At 49.4% G+C, this 21,608-nt stretch overlaps 1 protein-coding gene across 2 annotated transcripts in view; it reads right to left on the bottom strand.

The window, feature by feature from the left end:
* FADS2 (fatty acid desaturase 2) overlaps nt 1–21,608 on the bottom strand; it is a 43,962-nt gene that overhangs the window by 17,001 nt on the left and 5,353 nt on the right. For both annotated transcript variants that reach the window (XM_049892186.1, XM_049892187.1), the window contains exons 2-5: nt 17,027–17,137; nt 14,895–15,092; nt 14,675–14,776; nt 6,986–7,111 (exon numbers count right to left, since the gene is read on the bottom strand). In XM_049892186.1, the coding sequence (XP_049748143.1) occupies nt 6,986–7,111; nt 14,675–14,776; nt 14,895–15,092; nt 17,027–17,137 (537 nt within the window). The remainder of the gene's footprint in view (nt 1–6,985; nt 7,112–14,674; nt 14,777–14,894; nt 15,093–17,026; nt 17,138–21,608) is intronic.

The following is a 21,608-nucleotide window of genomic DNA, read 5'->3' as shown; positions in this document are numbered from 1 at the left end:
TGCTGACAACCTCAGCTGTTCCATTTATGAAATGGGGTGGTTGCTCCTTCCTCATGAGTTGGACTAGTACTAAGTGATGTCACACTTGGACAGTGCTGGCCCCTGCACTCACTCACTCCCCAGTCTTCCTCCCAACTGGGGACCGCAGGGCCTGAAGGCAGGGTATGGAGGAACCCACAGATCTCCACTCCTCCAGGGGAGTCCTAGTCATACCCAGGAGAAATCCCAGGAGACAGGGTCATGGGGTCCCTGGGTGGTACAAATGGTTAAGCATCCAGCTTGAAAAGTTAGTGGTTTGATTCCACCCAGAAGTGGCTTGGAAGAAAGGCCAGGCAATCTACTTCTGAAAGCCCAGCCACTAAAAACCCTACAGAGCACAGTTCTACTCTGACACACATGGGGTCACGCAAAGTCAGAATTGACAACAACTGGTCAGAGTCCTGGGGTTGTGGGAATGGTTAACATGCTTGGTTTTGAAGAAAGGCTGAAGGTTTGAGACCACCGAAAGGCACCTCAGAAGAAAGGCCTGGCAATCTACATCCAAAAAAACCCAAGCACTGAAAACCCTATGGAGCACAGTTCTACTCTGACCCACACGGGGTCCCCATGAGTCAGAGTTGACTCAATGGCAACTGGTTTTTAGGGCCCTGGGGGAGGAGAGGCAGGGAGACAGGGAGTACTTCCCATTATTGGTCTGCAGATGAGGGGGCTGGTGGCTTGCTATGGCCAAACTCCAGGTAGGAGACAGTGGCACACACAGGGCTTGCCTTGAGTAGGGGCGGTGTGTTCCCAAGTTGACACCGATAGCAGAGGACTCTGGCCAGGGTCAGGGGGAGGAGGGGAGCTCGCAGTCCCGGTGGCCTGGCTTCCCCGAGGCAGGCTGACCCTTCTGTGGTCTACCTCTCCACAGGCCACATGGCCGGGCTTGGATGACGGGCTGAGGGGGTGTCAGGGGCCGGAGGAGGGGACCTTTCAGCTTTGGAACAAAATGTCTGAGGAATGACAAGAGCCTTCCTTGTCTGCCCAGGGTTGGGGGAGGAGGGCTGTCACACAGCCAAGTCCCTTCCTCTGGGAACCTGCAAACTCACACAGAGAGCTACGGCGACCTGGCAGCCCAGGCGGGAGCAGAAGGGAGGGACCCAGTGTGCAGTCTGTTCCGCATGAGGAGGAACGGCAGCTTTGGCCTGTTCAGTAGGCCTGCCTGAAGCAGGAGGCCCGGAGAGACAGCTGCAGACAGGTGGCGGGGCAGAGTCCCAGTGTAGGAACACAGGCGGGGGGCAGGGGGCTCTCCCAGCTTCTGAGAGCCCATGTACAGTGCTTCCAGGATAATGGCCTTTCCATTCCCCTCAACGATTAAAAAAAACCAGACCAAACCCGTTGCTGTCAAATCGATTCCGACTCACAGCAACCCTATAGGACGGAGTAAAATTGCCCCGTAGGGTTTCCAAGGACCAGCTGGTGAAGTTGAACTGCTGATCTTTTGGTTAGCAGCCGAGCTCTTAACCACTGTGCCATCAGGGCTTCCTCAATGATAAAGCAAAAATAGAAAAGGATGAGCAAAACAAGACTGCCATCGATATCACCACTATTGAATTCTACGAGAGAAGTTCCAGCCAATGTCATAAAAATCAAGCTGGAAATAAGAATGGGACTGTCAAAAAGGTAAGGAAAAGACTAAATTTGTACTATTTTCAAGGATGTGATCGTCTACCCAGGAAACTCAAAAGAAAACGGAACTGACAAAACCCAACTGAAAAACAGCAAGATTTATAGACAGGATGGACACTAGTTGGACACAGAGGCCAGTGGTGGTTCGGTGGCAGAATTCTTGCCTTCCATGCGGGAGGCCAGAGTTCGATTCCCAGCCAGGACACCTCATGTGCAGCCACCACCCGTCTGTCAGCGGAGGCTTGTGTGTTGCTATGATGCTGAACAGGTTTCCGCGGAGCTTACAGACTAAGACGGACTAGGAAGAAAGGCCTGGGGATCTACTTCCCAAAACTCAACCAACAAAAACCCACTCAGAAAAAAGTTATAAATTCAAAAATGAAACCATAAAAAACTGAAAATACAGGGTGATAAAAATTTATTTTTGGAAACAGTGGCTACAACTGCACAGCATGGTAAGTGTGGCTAATGTCACTAACGGTGCACCTGACTCGCTAAAACATTTCCCGTAATTAAAAAAAAATAAAATGATAATAATAATATGAACAAAGAATTTTCTAAGCTTAAAAGAAATTAATCTCCAGGGAAGGAAATGAATACATTTTGCTACATTAAAACCAAAAATCCTCCTGGAAGTCATTGTTGTTGGGCGCTATAGAGCTGATTTCAACTCATAGCAACCCCATGTGACAATGCAGAACAGTCCCAGAGGGTTTTCTAGGCTATAATCTTTACAGGAGCAGATGGTGAGGTCTTTCTCCTGCAGAGCCCCTGGTGGGTTCAAAGCACGAACCTTTCAGTTAGCGGCTGAGCGCTTAACCATTGTGTCACTAGGGCTCTTCTGGAAATCGTAAACAAGGCCAAAAAGCAGAAAATTAACTATAAAGCGAGTTTTTCTGTCAAGACTCCCCTGTTTCAGTAATTCCATGCTGGGCTGCCCCTTGGCACTGGCTGGCTGGACCAGTTTGTTTATCTATCCCATAAATAAGAGCTGGCATCTTGCTCCAGGTGCTGGGATGGTGGCTCCAGACCCCAAGGCCTGGCCGTCTCTGGGGCCGGATAGATGACCCTGGTGTGGTGGATGGGCCCGGCATGAAAGAAGTGTCCTCAAAACCAATCATCACCTCAGTCAAAAGACCAGAGCCCCTTCCAGGGCACCACAGCCCTGTGGGTGCCAAGGCCCAGTTCAACCAGGAGCCCAGGAAACCATCAACCCTTTTCCCCCATGAATTTGTGAGAGAGGATTTCCATGGTCTTCCCATTGCTATTGGCAACTGAATCACTAGATCTCCACAACCTCCCATCTCACTGCCCCAGCGCCAAAGCTATATAGCAAGGGGACGTTGGAAGAAGCTCCACTGGCTACCACGCAGAGAGAAGAAAAGAAGCCTTCTTGCCAACATAGCTGGTGAGTCTGTTTTGTGGTTACAGACACAGAGAATGTCTGTCAGGATGCCCAACTACTTGACAACACGAAGCCCTCAACGATAAAGGGAAGCCTTTGTCTTCGTTTATCAGAAGGCAACAAGTTAAGCCAGTTCTATCTATACACCTCTAATCAAAGCCAACAAATTTTCCTAGAAGAAACACAAAAGCTTGTATTTTGGCAGAAAATAAAATTCCTGCCCAGCCAAAAAGACTCAATGCTTCCAAAGTACTGAATTTTGGCTCATTTTGCCTAAATTGGCTAAATCACAGAAAAGCCATGTTTCTGCTCAGATAGTCTCTTGGAAACAAGAAGAGAGAGAGGGGGTACAAACCAGAATTGGGGGAAGAGGCTCTCTGCTCTCGCTGTTCCAAGTCTCGGATGCCAACACAGTTGGGGATACTACTGTGTTCAAGAGGCAGCTCTTTAACTGAGGACTAATTCCTTGTTTGGCAAATGCTCACTGGCCCATACCCTGCAGCACTGTGATTCTTAAGATTTGCGTAACAGCAACAAGGATCTTCTAAATGTTGGTTTACATAATTGGTGTATTTCCAAAAAAGCAAAGCATATGTCAATTTTTTTTTTTTTGGTATACTGAACTTTACCAGTCCTTCTCAGAGAAAGGCTCTACCTTAAAAAAATGTTAATTGAAGGTATTCTTTAAATGCTTTGGGGTGCTTTTATTAAAAGGAAATTTAAGGTTTAAAGATTTTCTCAGGGCAATAGTTTTGGGGTTCTTCCGGCCTCAATGGCTCCAGAAAGTCTGGGTTCCATGAACATTTGAAATTCTGTTCCGCATTTTCCCTCTTTTGATCAAGATTCTGCTCTAGACTCTTTGGTCAAAACATTCAGTAATGGTGGCCAGGCAGCATCCAATTCTGGTCTCATGGGAAAGGAAATACCGTTCACGGACACAATTCGTCACACATTCCATTTCCTCCTCCCGTTCCTGAGTTTCCTATTTCCTCTGTTGCTCCAAGAGAATCAAAAAAAAAAAAAAAACCAAACCCACTGGCGTCGAGTTGATTCCAACTCATAGCAACCCTGTTGGACAGAGTAGAACTGTCCCATAGGGTTTCAAAGGCTCTAAATCTTTGTGGGAGCTGACTGCCACATCTTTCTCCTGCTAGAAGCGAGCTGGTGGGTTCAAACCATCTACCTTTTGGGTAGCAGCCTGAACTTAACCACTGAGCCACCAGGGTCCCTTCCAGGTGAATAAAAAAAACCAAAACCTGTAGCTGCTGAGTTGATTCCAATGCATCTCTATAGGATAAAGGAGAACAGCCCCATAGGGTTTCTGTCATGGATTGAATTGTGTCCCCCAAAAATATGTGTATCAATTTGGCTAGGCCACGATTTCCAGTATTGTGTGATTGTCTGCCATTTTGTCATCTGATGTGATTTTCTTATGTGTTTTAAACCCTACCTCTATGATGTTAATGAGGCAGGACTCAATCTACAAGACTGGACTGTGTCTCGAGCCAATCTCTTTTGAGATATAAAAGAGAAGCCAGCAGAGAGACAGAGAGACTTCATACCACCAAGAAAACAGTGTCAGGAGTACAGTGCATCCTTTGGACCTAGGGTTCCTACACAGAGAAGCCCCTAGTCCAGGGGAAGGTGGATGAGAAGGACCTTCCTCCAGAGCTGACAGAGGCAGAAAACTTTCCTTTGGAGATGACACCCTGAATTTGGACTTGTAGCCTACTACACTGTGAGAAAATAAGTTTCTCTTTGTTAAAGCCATCCAGTTGTGGTATTTCTGTTATAGCAGCACTCGATAACTAAGACAGTTTCCAAGGAGTGGCTGGTGGATTCGAACTGCCAACCTTTTGGTTAGCAGCTGAGCTCTTAACCACCGCACCACCAGGGCTCCTTCCAGGTGAATAGAGATCAAGTAATAAAAAAAATAAAGAATGTCTGCCTTGAGCACTACGCTCTTTAAAAGAACTATCTATATGGGCTCAAATGGACACCACCAACTCAAAAAGTTAGATAGGAGGCTTAGGGGGCGGTGAGTTTATGTTAATGGAGGAGGAACAATTTGGAAAAGGAGAGTGAGAATGGTTGCACGACTTGAAGGATATAATCAGTGTCACTGCATAGTACACGTAGAAATTGTCAAACTGGTGTGTGTTCTGCTGTTCTCAACAAAAATAAAAATCAATAATTTTTTAAAAAAGTAAATTTAAGAATTAGCATCATCCAACTTGCCTGTTTTAGAAAATAGTGTGGACCATGGACTGTTCTGACACTGTATTGTATATTCCAAATACAATAGAACACTGCACAGCCTCCGAGAAGGAAGGATAAGGCCGATTTACGTGTACACTTGTGGGAAGGGGTGCATATTTGGCCAGGTGGCAGGTTAAAAAACAGATAAATACACCAGGTGCCATCGAGTCGATTCTGACTTATAGCACCCCCATGTGTGTAAGGGTAGAAATATGCTCTGTAGAGTTTTCGACACTGATTTTTTTTTTTGGAAGTAGATTGCCAAGCCTTTCTTCCAAGGCACCTCTGGGTGGGGTCGAAACTCCCACCTTTTGGTGAGCATGTTAACCATGTGCACCACCAGGGACTCTGGAAGGATATCTAGGTCATACTTAACAGTGGGTATCCTCGGGGCCGCGAACATGACTCAAAGAGGGGGTGGTGGAGACAACAGACTCGCCTCCTTACTTTGTACATTGCTGTATTATTTCAATGTTTGTAATAAGCATACTCTGTGTTTATAATAGAAAATAAACAAATACGACAGCAAGGCAGTATGGTGGAGTGCAGGGATCCCTTGCCAGCAGAAGATCTGGGGCTGCATGCTAGACTGGCCACTAAATGATGAGGTCCCATCCTTAGCTCAAGGAGCCCTGGTGGCACAATGTGTTAAGTGCTTGGCTGCTAACTGAAAGGTTGGCAGTTCAAATCCACCAGCTGCTCTGAGGGAGAAAGATGTGGCAGTCTGCTTCTGTAAAGATTACAGAAGCCTTGGAAACTCTATGGAGCAGTTCTACTCTGTCCTATAGGGTCACTAGGAGTCAAAATTGACTTGACGGCAATGGCTGGATCCTCATCTTTCGTCGAGACTTGCTTTCTCACCTATTTGTAAAGTGGACTGGACTAGACTACCCCTAGGATCCCCTGTGCAGAGGACTATGATCCTCCAAGCAAGGTTTCCTTAATGTGAGCTGGCCTGTCGGGGACCAAGTTTGTGTCCTGGAATCTTCCCTTCCTGCTAAACTGGAGCCAGATTTCCATCTCCTCTGGGGAGAAACAGAGGACATTGGTGGTTCAGTCGTAGAATTCTCACCTTCCATACGGGAGACCCAGGTTTGATTCCGAGCCAATGCACCTCGTGGGCAGCCACCACGTGTCTGTCAGTGGAGGCTTGCCTGTTGCTATGAGACCGCAAAGGTTTCAGTGGAGCTTCCAGACTAAGACAGACGAGGAAGAAAGGCCTGGCAATCTACTTCTGAAAATCAGCCAGTGAAAACTCTATGGATCACAACAGTCTGATCTACAACCAACCATGGGGATGGTCCAGGGCCGGGCAGTGTTTCATCCCATTGTGCATGGGGTTGCCATGAATCAGAGGCCAATTTAATGGCAGCTGACAACCAACAGCTGGGAAGAAACAAGCCAGGAGCTGCTCCTCCCTGGCCCATGGGAAGGAGGAAAGCACCTAGCACTCTGATAAGAAAGTGCTTCCATTATTTACACATAAGGTCATTCCATATAAATGCCAGCTTGAATTATTCAGGACGTGTAGGAAAGGTTTCTGGGAAGCATCAGATGTGGACTCATCTGGTTGAAGATCTACCCTAAGAGATTCCTGCCCTGCTCCCCACACAGGCCAAACACTTCCCATCATATCCACATGGCTCCTCCTACCTCGACGGGCTGCCACTCGCCCAGGACAAACACGTGTAGCATGTTCACATCTGGGTCCTTGTGGAAGATGTTGGGCTTGGCGTGATGCTGAAAATGGCGATGGTTCCACCAGTTGGCTGAGGCGCCCTGTGGGGGGAGGGGACAGAAGGTGAGCAGTGCGTTCTACGAGGGCCCTGAGGTCCCCTGTGGGGAGCCGCTGCCTCAGGACAGTTCCCAGCATCTCCAACACTCAGGGCCAACGTCGCCTTGAGGCACAGTGCCATGGGCCCCCAAAAGTCAGAACGTGGCCCTGACACCAGAGTCCAGAGTAGCTGGCCAGCCCCTATGGCCAGGACTACAGGGCGGATTCAAGTCACTCCATCCCTCTAGGCCTTAGTTTCCTCATTCGTAGAATGATGATGGTGGCTGAGAAGTGTTAGTGTTGGGCCACATGGGAGCACGTCAGCAAGAGTGGGGCTGGCCTGACCCCAGGTCCCTCTTCCACACCTGCTCTCCCACTGCAGGTCTCCTGTGCATGGTGTCGTACAAGAAGAAGAGGTCTCAGGATAGCAAGAAGCGATCCCTCCCATGTGACCCTGCAATTCCTACGTACATACCCAAGAGACATGAAAATGTATCCACGCAAAAACCTGTATGTGAATGTTCTCTGCAGCACCGTTCACAATAGCCAAGAAGTAGAAACGACCCAAATGCCCACGAACTGATGAATGGATAAAGAAAATGTAGTACGTCCACACCATGGAATATAATTTGCCCATAAAAAGAAATGAAGCACGGACACCAGCTACGACACAGATAAACTTTGAAAACGTTACGCGACTTGAAAGACTGCCAGACATGAAAGGCAACATTTGTGTGAAATGACCAGAATAGGCAAATCTCTATAGAGAGAAGGTAGATTGGCTAGGGCTGGAGGGGGTGGGAGGTTGGGGCTTGATGGCTAAATAGTGTGGGGTTTCTTTTTGGGGTGGTAAAGTTGTCCTAAAATTGATTGTGGTGATGGTTGCACAAATCTGTGCATACAGTTCGTGCCACTGATTTGCACACTTTAAATGGGTGAATTGTGAGGTGTGTGAACTGTATCTCAATAAAGCTGTTAAAATAAAGTGGTCCCTGCTCTCTGAGAGCTCCTGGTATAATTGGCAAGAGACAGCTGAACAGTCAGACATGCTACTGTGAGAACTTTCTTGGCTATTTAAGCATAAAATTACAGTTCCATGAGGCAAGAGGAGTCCCTAGTGCAAACAGTTAATGTGCTTGGCTGCTAACTGAAAGGTTGGAGGTTTGAGTCCACCTAGAGGTAACTGAGAAGAAAGGCCTGGCGATCTATTTCCAAAAACTCAGCCATTGAAATCTCTATGGATCAGCCAAAGATTAGGCAGGCCCATAAAACAAACAAAAGTACACGTAGCTCAACCATACATATGAGACTAAATGGGCACACCAGCCCAGGGGCATGGAGGGCAAGAAGGCAGGATGGGACACAAAAGCTGGATGAATGGAAACGGGGAACCCACGCTCAAGAAGGGGAGAGTGTTGACACATCGTGGGGTTGGCAACCAATGACACAAAACAATATGTGTATTAATTGTCTAATGAGAAACTAATTTGATCTGTAAACCTTCAACTAAAGCACAATAAAAAAAAAAAAAAAGAAAGAAAACTCTACAGAGCGTAGCTCTACGCTGACACACATGGGATTGCTATGAGTCAGGTCAACTCGGTGGCAACTGGTATGAGACAAGGAACACGGCATGGGTATTTCAAGGCCACAGATTCCTATGTCCCAGCTCAAGCTCCTGGCACATTTTGCAGAAGCGTGTCCCTCAACAAAGCTACCCAGTTACACACAGAAGGAAACAGACTTTTCTTTTTTTTAATTTTACATTTTATTTTATTATTGTAGCCTGAAGATTATACAGTGAACTGTCGCTAGAGAGATGCTTTGGCTAAGGGTGCGGCCATCTATAAAATGGCCTATTTGCTAAAACAAGCATTTTACTTGGGAGATGCTTTTGGCACAAACATGGTCTCTGCAAATTCTGCCACCGGTCACTGAAAGCCATGGGTGGGAACGGCTATGAACAGCTGCAGGCCCGGCGATGACCTCAGGCCCTGGGAACAGGCAGATCTCAAAACACCCAGAAAACATCAGAGCAAAAACATGTTGAAGAGTGAAAGCTTTGAGGATTAAGGAATTAGAAGACACATTTGAGTTTCTGGTCAAGAGGAACAAAATTCCTGTGAACAATCAAATGGAAGTCTTTGGCACAAAGAAGTTGAGGGACAAGGCAGGTTATAAATGTTTAGAAAATACCAACCAGTAGATGTTTGTTGAATGAATAAGCATTGGGAAGAAAGATGGGCCATGAAGACCACGTGCAATGGGATGAGGGTCTGTGAGGCTGGACAGTCGCAGCTCTCCCTGCTCTTGGGATCAGATGTAATGACAAAACATTTTTTTGTTCATGCTATTTTCTGCCAGGTCCCTAAGTGGCGCAAATGTTTTGCACTTGACTACTAACCTAAAAGTTGGCAGTCTGAAATCACCCAGAGACTCCTTGGAAGAAAGACCTGGCAATCGACTTCCACAAAGATCATTGTTGTTTTGTGCCCTTGCGTTGATTCAGACTCCTGGAGGCCCATGTGTTACAGAAAAGAACTGCTCCGTAGGGTCTTCTTGGCTGTAATCTTTACAGAAGCAGATCGCCAGGCCTTTTCCTCCACAGTGCCACCGGGTGGGCTTGAACCTGCAACCTTTTGGTCACCAGACAAGGGCAAACCATTTGCACCACACAGGGACCCCAAGAAAACCCTATGGAGATCAGTTCTACTCCGTAACACGTCAGAATCGACGCGATGGCAATGGGTTTGGTTTGGTTATTTTCTGTCCTGATTCCCTTCTATACTTCAAGAACTGCTCCTTCCCTGGCGCTGTGAGGCCCTGGCTGTTCAGGAACAATGACCAGCCCTCCGTGTTCCCAGAATGCTGTGCTGTTGCCGCTGCTCTGGGCCAGCCACTTTGCTGGGCCCTGGGAGGAAGTGGAGAGCCAAGACACAAAGCCCTTTGCCCTCAGGGAGCTTTGGGCTAGGAAGGCGAGTCCAGCATCACACCAAGCTGAAATGGGGATGGGAAAGAGAAAGAAAGAGAGCAGCTGACAGAACTGGAGAAGCAGGAGGTGGCTAGAGTGAGGAGTGCTTTCCCAACCAGGGGGGAGGAGCAGGAGAGCACTGACTCTTTCAGAAACCCAATGAAGGCCCTATGGTGAGTCAGAGACCCAGGCAGTGCTGTGCCAAGCAAGCATCTTGGAACCTGAAGCAAAAGGAAAAAATGTCCACTCCTGGGTTTAATGGACGCAAACTCATCAGTAACATTTTCAAAATCTAATTTTTTGCTCATCTCGTTTTCAAACAGAGAGCTGCCATGTTGGACAATTTCTCTTGACCAAGTGATGGTCTTAAATTTTAATGAACTTAAGTAAAATGATAATAAATTTTTTGGTGTAAATAAAATAAACTTAAAGTAATAGGGTGACTTTTAATACAGCGACTTTTCAATTTTTAAATATTTTTCAACTACTTTAATGTTCTGGAAAAAATATCAGCCATTAAAAAAATACATACGAACACATATATAAACGCCAACCACGAAACCCATTGTTGTGGAGTTGATTCTGCCTCATAGCGACCCTACAGGACCGAGCACAACTGCCCCATAGGGTTTCCGAGGGTGTCATCTTTACGGAGGCAGACTGCCACATCTTTCTCCCACAGAGTAGCTGCTGGGTTCAAACCGCTGATCTTTTTGGTTAGCAGCTGAGAGCTTAACTGCTGCGCCATCAGGGCTCCTAAACAAGTACACAGCGGCACACATTTTTCCTTTTACCTCTGGTTCTAATACGGCTCAGCACAGCCCAAAATTTATTTAAAATTTTGATATTTTGCTCACCATGGATTTTTTTGCATTAATTTTGATTTTGCAATATACTGCATTAACACACTATTTGGCACCCATCAACAGATGAATGGATAAACAAAATCTGGTACATACACACAATGGACTATTTCTTCAGCTATAAAGAGAAATGAAGTCCTGATGCACGCCACAACACGGATGAGCCTTGAAAATGTTACGCGGAGTCAAATAAGTCAGAGGACAAATATTGTGTGATCTTACTTACAGGAAATTAGCAAATATATAGAAACCAAGATTATTAGTAGCTATGGCTCCACAGGAAACCCTGGTGGCGTAGTGGTTAAGTGCTGTGGCTGCTAACCATGAGGTTGGCAGTTCGAATCCACCAGGCTCTCCTTGGAAACTCTATGGAGCAGTTCTACTCTGTCCTATAGGGTCACTATGAGTCAGAATTGACTCTACGGCAGTAGGTTTGGGTTTTATGGCTCCATGAGAGAAAGGACTGGCAATCTGCTTCTATAAAGATGACAGCCAAGAAAACTCTACGGGGCAGCTCTGTTCCACAACGCATAGGGTCTCTATGAGTAGGAATCGACTCCACAGCACGAGAGAATATCAGTGACAACCAAGGGTGGGGGAGGAGGGAAAGTTTTTGCTTAGGGGCCTTGAGATCATGTTAAAGGTGGTGAAATCATTTGGAAAAAGCAAGAATGACTGCACAACTTGAAGGATGTAACCAATGTCACCGAATTATACATGGAGAAATTGTTGAATTGGTGAATGTTTTGTTGTGTATATTTCCATGACAATTAAAGCCAAAAACATTATTTAGCTTGATTACTGAGGTTTTTGTCATCCCCTTAAGTTTTGCGCCCTAGAGGAGTGCAGTGCTTGCCGTACCCTAGTCCCAGAAATGAGGCTATGGAAATGACAGTGGAGCTCCATCCACATCTCCAGGGAACAGGCTTCATGCTGAGCATGTAAGTGCAATGCCCGATGATTAAAGGGTTTTAAGCGGTGTGTGACTGCTGAGAATGGTCTTTGTAAAAGACAACCCTCTGGAAAAAATGTCCGCCAGAGGTGGAAAGGGAAGTCGGGAAATGGTGAACACCCCGTGAAAGCCTTCCACAGCCAGGCTGCCAGTGAGAAGTAGACCAGCCCCTCAAGGCCCAGGCACTCTGCTCACTATCTGAAGCAGCTGGAGCCAGGACATTGGAGTTGGCAGGGTGCTTGAGGGCCTCCCTACAGCCAGTCCCTTTTCTCTCAGAGAAAGGAACAGAGGCCTAGAGTGGCTTGTTCACGACTGTGTGACTGTGGAGTGACTGGAGCCGTGGGGCAAACTGTGGCCCTACTGGGGAGCCGCATGGCCACGCCACTGGCCTATCTCAGTGACACACCACCAAGGACACAGCTAGCAGGGGCTGGTGAACCCTGAGTGAGACCCACTCCCCTGACCTCCTCTAACACCTGAGCCCAACCGCCCTGTCCTCATTCCAGAGTTCCGATTTCACAAGCAGACATTCTACATGGAAGTCTGTCCTCTGTCTTGACCTGGTCTTCCCAATGATGCAAGAGCCGTGTTCCCGGGGCCCCTCAGGGACAGAGGGCCACCGGGCAGGAGAGGCCCTCCCAGGCCAGCCCAGGGTCTGGGAGCAGGACACAGCCCATCTTTGTTAAGTGTGGGGGAGAACATGGGTCAGGAGTAAAACGTTATTTTCTAATATTGGAGAGAGTTTTATCCACCAGAAAGGAGCATGAAATGAAACAAAGCGCTCTACTATTTCGCCCTCTGAAATTCTGGAAAGAAACCAGGTTCTCAGGCCGTTTCAGGCTTAGGGCCAGGCAAACTGCTCGCTGTGGAACTGGCTATAAGCTCAGGGGTGGTTCACCCCAACCACAGACAGAGCAGTCAAGCCTAAGGCTCAACACAGTCTGCACCGCAAGGCTGACCCTTGGCTCTTCCCAGCCAGGTTCCAGAGGAATGGGAGTCTTTATTGTTGCTAGTTGCAGTCACATTGATTCTGACTGATGGTGACCCCATGTGTGCAGAGCAGAACTGCTCCATAGGGTTTTCAAGGCTTTCAGAAGCAGATCGCCAGGCCTGTCTTTCGACGTGTCGCCAGGCGGGTTCAAACCACAAACCTTTTGGCTAGTAGTGGCACACTATGGAAGTCTTTGTTGTTGTTAGGTGTCATTGAGACGGCTCCGACTCACAGCAACCTTATGTATAACAGAAGGAAACATTGCCCTGTCCTGCACCATTCTCAGATTCATTGCTGCATTTGAGCCCATTTTGCACCCAGTTTTTCTCAAGAGCTAGATGCCATTTGGGGTAGGGCTGGGGCAGGAAACAGACAGTGGCAAAGACTTATTTCCAAAACGCCCATCAGATCACCACGAGGTCATCAGCAAGTCAAGTCTGTCTTTGTTCAAACTGGCAATGCGGTAACGCTTCTGTAGCTTCGCCCCTCATCTGCAGGGTGGTGAGAGTAGAAGGCCTTACCTTCTGAGTTTTACACAGGTTGTGTCCATTAGCTCAGTTGGTCATTATACTGTTTGATGACCCTGATCTGTAAGGATGTACATAACAGTGCCTACCTTTCAGACCCCACATACTTCCCAAACATACTGGAGACGGCTTAGGGTAAAGGACTCATATCTAATGGAATGACTAAAATAAAGATACGAGCTTACTGGCATGTGACAGGAGGGGAGGATACGTACTACATCCCCAAAACTTGGCCTACAGAGTTGCTGTTGCAAACTGCTTTGCGTTTCCTAGCACTCAAAGAAAAAAAAGAAGAACCAACCGCCCCCCCCCAAAAACCAAAACCAATTACCACCGAGTCAATTCTGATTCATGGCCACCCCTCGTGTTTCAGGGTGGAACTGTGTATAAAGTTTTTTCAATGGATATGACCTTTTGGAAGCAGATTACCTTTCTTTCTGAAGTGTCTCTAGGCAGACTTGAACCACCAGCCTTTTGGTTAGTAGCCTAGCGCTTAACTGTTTGTGCCACCCACGAAAATAGTTCATATGACCCAATGAAAGGAAGCACACCAATTCATCAAGAGAGATAACTCTTTCACTGGCCCAAAACTAAAAGGGATTTATTAGATATATCCTTAGGTTATTGTTGTTGTTGTTAGCTGCCTTCGAGCTGGCCCCCAATTCGTTGCAACCCTGGGCTCAGTCCTGTGCAATCCCCATAATCAGTTGTGGATCAGACCATTGTGGTCAGCATGGTTTTCACTGGCCGATTTTCAGAAATAGATCACCAGGCCTTTCTTCCTAGCCCATCTTAGTTTGGAAGCTCTGCTGAAACCTGTTCAGCGTCACAGCAACACACAAGCCTCTACTGACTGCTCATGATACGGTGCACTGGCTGGGACTCCAACCTAGGTCTCCTGCATGGAAGGCAAGAATTCTACCACTGAGCCACCACGGCCCCGTTCAGTCCTTAGATAAGGGGTACCAAACAACATAATGATCAACCAAGCCAACAGACAGAAGAGGCACACGCCTGTTTTTATAACTAGTGAAGCCAGTTGTGGTTCTGTGCGTCTGCCTCGATACCGAGACAGGGCCTAGGACACAGAGGAACGGAGAAGGGGCCGTAGCATGGGCCACCCAGTAGAACGCAGTTTTCATAGGCGGACCTGCCTTGTTACATCAGGGCACTGGACTGAGAAGGCTGCTTGTCTCAGAGCAAAGTTTGATGGTGCCACCCCCACCTCTACCCAACAGGACGCCCAGGGCTGCGGACATTTTACCTTCAAGTGGCCAATGACGAACTTGTGGACAATGTGGTTCCACCTGGACTTCTTGTAGACAGAAAGGTGGCCATAGTCGTGTTGCAGCCATCCAGCCTGAGCCTGGGGAGAGAGGGCCACAGATCCCATCACTGCCTCAGCCAATACGTACCAGACCCCTGCAAGGTGGCGGGCAGGAGTGTGCCGACTCCCAGCGACAGGTGAGGGTGTCACGCCTCACCTGAGAGGTAGTAAGGACAAAGGCTGTGATGAGGGTTGGAATCCAGCCATTGCCAAAGTAAGAGATGATGAACCATGCGATGGTCTCCATGGCGACGATGTGGGCCAAGAGGGAGAGGAAGAACAGATGGTTGGTCTTGAACAGCTTCATGTCCTCGGCTGTCTTCCTCAGGGCCCGGAAGTCCTCGATGAGGTGAGACTGTTGAGCGAGAGCCCCGGGAAGGGAGTCAGCCACCCAGCCACACTGTAGAGGGGACCAAAGCCTTGTGACCACAGTACCACCAATGGCTGCCATCTGCCTTGTGCCTACCATGTGCCTGGCATGGCCATGGGGACTCTGCCCCTCTGTCCACAGCTAGTTGAGTGGCAGAGAAGGGGTTTGACTCAGAGTTTGCTTTTTTCACCCCACTCCACTGTCTCTCCAGCTCTGGGTCCTCCATCAGGTCTCCGGGGGGTTGAGGTGAGGGAGACACAAATAGCCCAGGATGAAGTCCCTGCCCCCAGAGAGCACAAAGGAAGGCAAGAGAGGACTTGGTGACCACTGGGCCTGTGCAGCCAGGGAGAGAGGCAAGCCAACGATGGCTCTGGAGAAATGACAGCATTGCTGGGAGAAAGAAAGGAGTTGGAAGCAGGGGCAGGCAGGGCAGGAGGGAAAGAAAGCAGAGAAAACGGGACTACAGAAATCCACTGGGACATCTCCAAGGGGGCTTGGAAAGGGCAGCTTTGGTGGTGCGTGTGTGAAGACAGATCTGGGAGACTGGTGATAAGCAATGAAGAATCTATCCACGTGAGCAGCTGTGACAGGGAAGAAGTAGTATGGGAGCCAGAGAAGCAAGGTCAGGAAGGAGGGAGCCTGGGAGAGCACTGGGGAAGCTCAAAAGGGAGAGAAGACAGAGCCATGTGTGGAGAAGGTGGGATGAGACCTGGAGGTCAGTCTGAGCAAGTGGAGAAGGTAACAGCATGAGGAGGGGCAGAGATGTAGAGGTCGGGGGAGGGGAGGAGGAGAGATCACAGCCCCTGGAGCATGTGCGAAATGGCCTAGATCTTCTCAGGAAGACCAGGTACAATGACGAGGCCACTGGACAAGATGGAGCGACCCTGTGCCCAGCCTGGCTCTGCTGAGACACCTAAGATGAAGAGGTCAGGGATGGATTACTCCAAGGTGGGGGGGTCAGCAAGAGGAGGAGGGGCTCACTGGGGAGAGGGTCTGGCTTCACTGTGAAATGTTCCCATCCTGAATGGATATGAGAAGTGGGAGCTCTGAAAGAACCATCCCTGTTGGGCAGGGCGAGTGCTCCAGCTACCCTGAGGCAGAGCCAGCAAAGGGACCCAGCTGCCCGCTAGCACCAAGGCCGGGCACAGCCTCCAGGGAGGCGGGTGGAGTCAGGTTTCGGGTCAGTTCTGGTGACACAGGCCAGAACAGGGGAAGTAGGGATTTCTGCAGTGTCATCCTCAGCCCTGGGCTCTGGCACCAGCTCTGGGGTCACAGGTCAAGTGCAGACCTGCACGCACTGCCCTGGGTGAGGCTAATTGGGCAACTCCCAGAGTGAACAGGGCTCTCAGGTCCCACTGGTCCAGGCTAGAGCCAGGCTTCTGGAGGGTGACTCGGGCAGGGGAAGGCTGGGATTGAGGAGAGCAGAGGGGGCAGGGAGGGGGACTGGACCATGCTGCCCCATTGTGGACATGGGGTCTTACTCACATGCTCTTTCGTTGTTTAACAAAAGAGCCCTACGAGGCCTCAGGTGTTGCTATTTTTACTTAATGTTGTCTCGAAAGCCCAGCACCTGGCCTGGTGGCTGACATGTCCTAGACCAGGAGCAAATGGCTAAGTGGCAGTGATTCCTTCTCAAAGAGGTGCTCCCTGACCACTCAGGCACCCCACTTCCCCACTTAGCGGGTCACTATCTGCTGTCTTCTTGTGTGTTTCTGCACTGTCTGTCTTTCTCCTAGACTGTCCTGTCCCAGACCAGCAGCTGGCACCTTTATGGGAAGAAAGGAAGGAAGGAGAAGGAAAATGCAGCCACCAGCCCAGCTCCTGGTGCGACAGGCAATGCCCCTCCTTTAAGACTGGCACAAAGGCCCCCCTCCCCAGGCTGAGCACCCCCCTCCTTCCTCTGCCCCCACCAGACTCACGTTCTTGCCACGATCCTGGCTGGGCTCCTCCGGGGCCAGCTCCCCAATCAGCAAGGGCTTCATGAACTTGCGCACGAAGTCAAGGTTGGGGTGGAAGGCGCGAAAGGCATCCTGGGGCGCAGAGGGGCAGGTGGTGAGCCTGGGACTCCACCTCTACATGCTCCTCCCCTCTTGGAGACATCAAACGGGGTGTCCCTCCATCCGGCCCCAAATGTCCTCTCCAGCCTCATCCCGGGCAGATCCCTCAGTGCCCACCTCCAGCCGTCAGCCACCCGGGCCTCTGCCCTGATGAGGGCAGGCTGAGCTCACCAAGGGCTTGTGCATGGATATGCGGCTGCCTCCAGGGAGAGGCACCACGTAGGCACAGGTAGGGGGAGACCAGTGCAGACAGGGCCTGCACCACCGCGGCTCCTGAGCTGGGTGCCCTACTGGGGCGCGAGCGTACCACCCACCCCGCATGGCAGCTCCTTTCCCGCATCATGCATGGTGATCAATGACAACAAGACTGAAGACTAATACTGCACAGAAAACACCCTTAGGCGATAATGTGAAACAAATCAAAGCAACTCCGAAACTATCCCCGGAGCTGATTCTTTGGAAGTCAATCACCAGGGCTTTCTTTGAAGCGCCTCTAGATGGACTCGAACCTCTAGCCTTTTGGTTAGTTAGCAGCCAAGCTTGCATTAACCATTTATACCACACAGGGACTCCAGGTTAACCCCACAGGTGTCATAATGATGCATTTCAAAATGGTTCAGCCAAAAAAATGAAAATTGCATGTACAGAAACAGAGAGAAAACAAACGTGGCAGAATGGGAATCTGGGTTGAAGATGAAGGTATTCATTTATGCTTTCAATTTCCTATATGTTCGGAAATTTCAAAAAACAAAAGGAAATTGAGGGGAAAATGCTGACAATGCATAAAAATCTTTTCACCTCCCATCAAAGTATCTCCCAACAGTAATTGCCAGTCTCCTCCTGTCTCTTTACCACAGCCCTAGCTTCAAGTCCGTTTGCCTGGTCTTTGTTCTATTTGTGTCTAGAACAGACTTACAATGCAACACTTTGTGCAGAGGAAAACTGGGCCCAGGGTTTTCTTAAAAAAAGTCTGTTCTTCTAGTTGAGCAAAAAAGGACAGGAGTCCCTGGGTGGTGTAGGCAGTTAAGCGCTTAACTACTAGCCAAAGAGCTGGCAGTTCAAACCCACACAGAAGTGCCTCGGAAGACAGGCCTGATGATTTGCTTCCGAAAGGTCACAGGCTTGAAAATCCCATGGGGCAGTTCTACTCCACACACATGGGGTCGGAATTGGCTCAATGGCAACCAGCAGCAGGGATCAGATCACGTATATTTTCAGAGAAAGCAGACATGCTAGCCCAAGGGCTCTGGGCAGGCAGTCCGGCGGCCCAGGTTCCAGGGCTGACAAGCTCTGCAGGACTGAGACTGTCACCTCCCCACGCACCCCCTCCAGTCCCAGCTTCCTCTGCAAAGTGAGGACCCTCCCACGTTAGAAAGCCCTGGGAAAGGCCCAGCGGAAGCTTCCAAATTCAGGGCCGGGGGCTGGGCCTGAAAAAGCCCGTTCATTGGTTCTCCTCACATCGGACGATAGTTTTTATGCAGTGAATCGGAAGTCCTTTGTAAGACAGCCATTTCCTGAGGAACAGCTGCTGTCTCAGATAACGAAATTATTACCCTTCGTTTCTCGGTGAAGGTGAAAGTTGAGAGCTTGTCAGGGCATTGATCGCAAACCCATATCCCAACCCCTCAGATCCAGGTCACCCTTCCAAGGCCCTGCTAGGGCTGGGGGCCTGGGGGAGCAGACAGACACATCTCTGCCCTCATAGAGGAAGGCCTGCTGCTCAGCCGTGTCCAGAGGGCACTCTGAATCCTCTCAGGCAGCCACACCTCCCTGAGGCCACGAGAAGGAACAGGCACGAGCCAGGCAGGGAGCCAAGAGCATTGTTTGTGTTACCACACGGAAGCTTCAAAGTCCACCTCTACAGATGAAGTAACCTGTGCTCAAGTGGCAGAGCCAGAAGCCAAGCCCGGATCCACCTGACTCCAGCAACTGCTCTTTCCTGCACACCACTCTGCTGCGTCAGCTCATTGTCGGTGTAGATCTGCCAGCGTCCTGAGGCTCTGAGCAGGCGATCCTTCAACACACCAAGCCCATTCCCATGCCAGCGACTTTGCATCCCATATCATGGCGCCGGCTCCATTTAGGTCTGGGCCCCAAAGTCACCTCAGAGAGGTTTTTCCCAATCACTCCATCTGAAATTGTTGTTGTTAGCTACTGTCAAGTGGGCCCCCAACTCGTGGCAACAAGGAATGAAACGCTGCCTGGTCCTGTGCCATCCCCTTGATTGGTTGCGGATGAGATCATTGGGATCCATTGGGTTTTCATTGCCTGGTTTCTGGGTGCAAATCTCCAGGCCTTTCTTCCTTGTCCACCTTAGTCTGGAAGCTCCACTGAAACCGGTCCAACATCGTGGCAGCACACAAGCCTCTGCTGACTGACAGGTGGTAGCTGCATGTAAGGTGCATTGGCCGGGACTCCTGGCTTTCTCTGGGGCGTTACCCTGTTTCATCTTCATAGCAGTTATCGTGATTGAAACTATGTTATCTCCTCACTTCTTTATTGTCTGTCTCCCCAGCTAGAACTTAAGCTCTCCAAGGGAAGAGCCATGTCTATCTTACTGTCTGCAATGACCCCGGTGCCTACAAAGGTGCCCATCTAGAGGGCTCAGAACCAAGGAATGAGCCCAGTATCCCCCAGCTGCACAGCCTCTAATCCCAGGAGACTTGGCCACCATGTTCAGATTCTTCTCCTGCCATTTTACACCACTTGGCTTCTGGTTCCAAAACACCAAGAATTCCTTGCCTTCTCCACCCATCCAAACTTCAGGGCTCGAATAGCTGCTGTGTATTAAGTAGGCTAGCCGCTGAGCTAAGGGCTTCGCACACATAACCCCACAAATCTTTAACAAACTGTCAGGTAGGCCATATTGTGTTGCTGTTGTTAGGTGCCGTCAAGTCGATTCCAACTGATAGCCATCCCATGTGACAGAACAGAGCTACCCTACAGGGTTTTCTAGGCCTGGTGGCACAGTGGTTAAAGTGCTTGACTGCTAACTGAAAGGTTGGCGGCTTGAAACCACCAGTGGCTCCGAGGGTCAAAGATGTGGCAGTCTCCTCCCTGCCACACCTTGGAAGCCCTATGGGGTCCCTATGAGTCAGAATCGACTCAACAGCCGTGGGTAATCTTTATGGGGGCAGATCACCTGGTCTTTCTCATAAGGAGCCATTGGGTGGATTCAAACCACCAACTTTTCGATTAGCAGCCGAGAGCTTTATTGTTGTACCACCAGGCCATAATGCAGAGATGCGGAAGAGGCCTAGGGAGGTGAAGTTATTGCCCAGAGTCACATTCCAGGAACTAGTCAAGCCAGAATTTGAGTCAGGTGTGTCTAACTCCAGAGCTCTTTCCCCTGACACACAGTCGGCCCTCTGCATCCGCGGGTTCAACCAAACACAGATCGAAATATTAAAAAAAAAGAGACTTTTTTTGTCATTATTCCCTAAATAATACAGTATAACAACTATTTACATAGCATTTACTTTTTATTAGGTATTATAAGTAATGTAGTGATGATTCAAAGTATAGGGGAGGATTGAGTAGGTTATAGGCAAATACTACGCCTTTGAGCATCTTTGGATTTTGGTATCCAAGGGGGACCTAGAACCAGTCCCCTGCAGACACCAAGGGACGACTGTGCAAAGGCCTCAATCAAATGAGCTTCCTACTCTGTTAGAGTGGATTACTCTCCCTCCAAAAGGCCACACACTTGCAGGTTCACACACTGTTGGCTACAGAAGCGCCTGGCTGGTGCAAGGCAGGCCACGGTATGTGGCAGCACAGGGCCAATCCAAACGTTCATCTTGGAACAAGAATTGGAACCAGGCTCCATCCTTGTCTGACAGGGACAGCAGTCAAAGGCTTCTTAGGAAGAGGACCTGGGACACAGGTGGAGAGAAGGAAGAGCAAGATAATTTGTCTGTAGGGCAGACAGGTTGAGAACAGAGCCAGGCTGGCCCCCAGGAATATAGATAGGGGTGGGGTGGGGATTCAGGCTGCAGGAGGAAGCATCCCAACACCCAGGTTCCTAAAAGGCAGATATGTGTATGTCACACTTACTGATCTCGGCCAATTTTGGCTTCTGCCATCGCCCAGCTCCAACATCAGCCAACTTTGTGACATCAACCCTGTCCCCACCCCACCCCGGGTGGAACTCCTGGCTCCCTCTGCACTCAGCACCTGGTGCCATGATGTTTCTGGATGTGTGACTCCTTCTTGCAGAGATGTGAGTGCCTCCTGGGTCAGGCCAGTCTCTAATCCAGCTCTGCATGTCCAGGACTCAGGGATGGCGGGATGAGCCAGATCGGGGAAAGGAGCTCTGGGGACCAAGTGCTTACGGGGGAGAGAATGCAAAAGGACTCTTTCCTCACCCTGGACCCAAGCTCTCGGGGGGTGGAGACTGAGAAAGAGCAGAGACAGGGTTGGTGACTTCCTATTGGCAGCAGAG

The sequence above is a fragment of the Elephas maximus genome, chromosome 7, assembly GCF_024166365.1.
Source record: "Elephas maximus indicus isolate mEleMax1 chromosome 7, mEleMax1 primary haplotype, whole genome shotgun sequence".
NCBI classification, from domain to species: Eukaryota; Metazoa; Chordata; class Mammalia; order Proboscidea; family Elephantidae; genus Elephas; species Elephas maximus.
The sequence above is the reverse complement of the archived record's forward strand: the minus strand, read 5'-3'. Positions and strand labels throughout refer to the sequence as shown.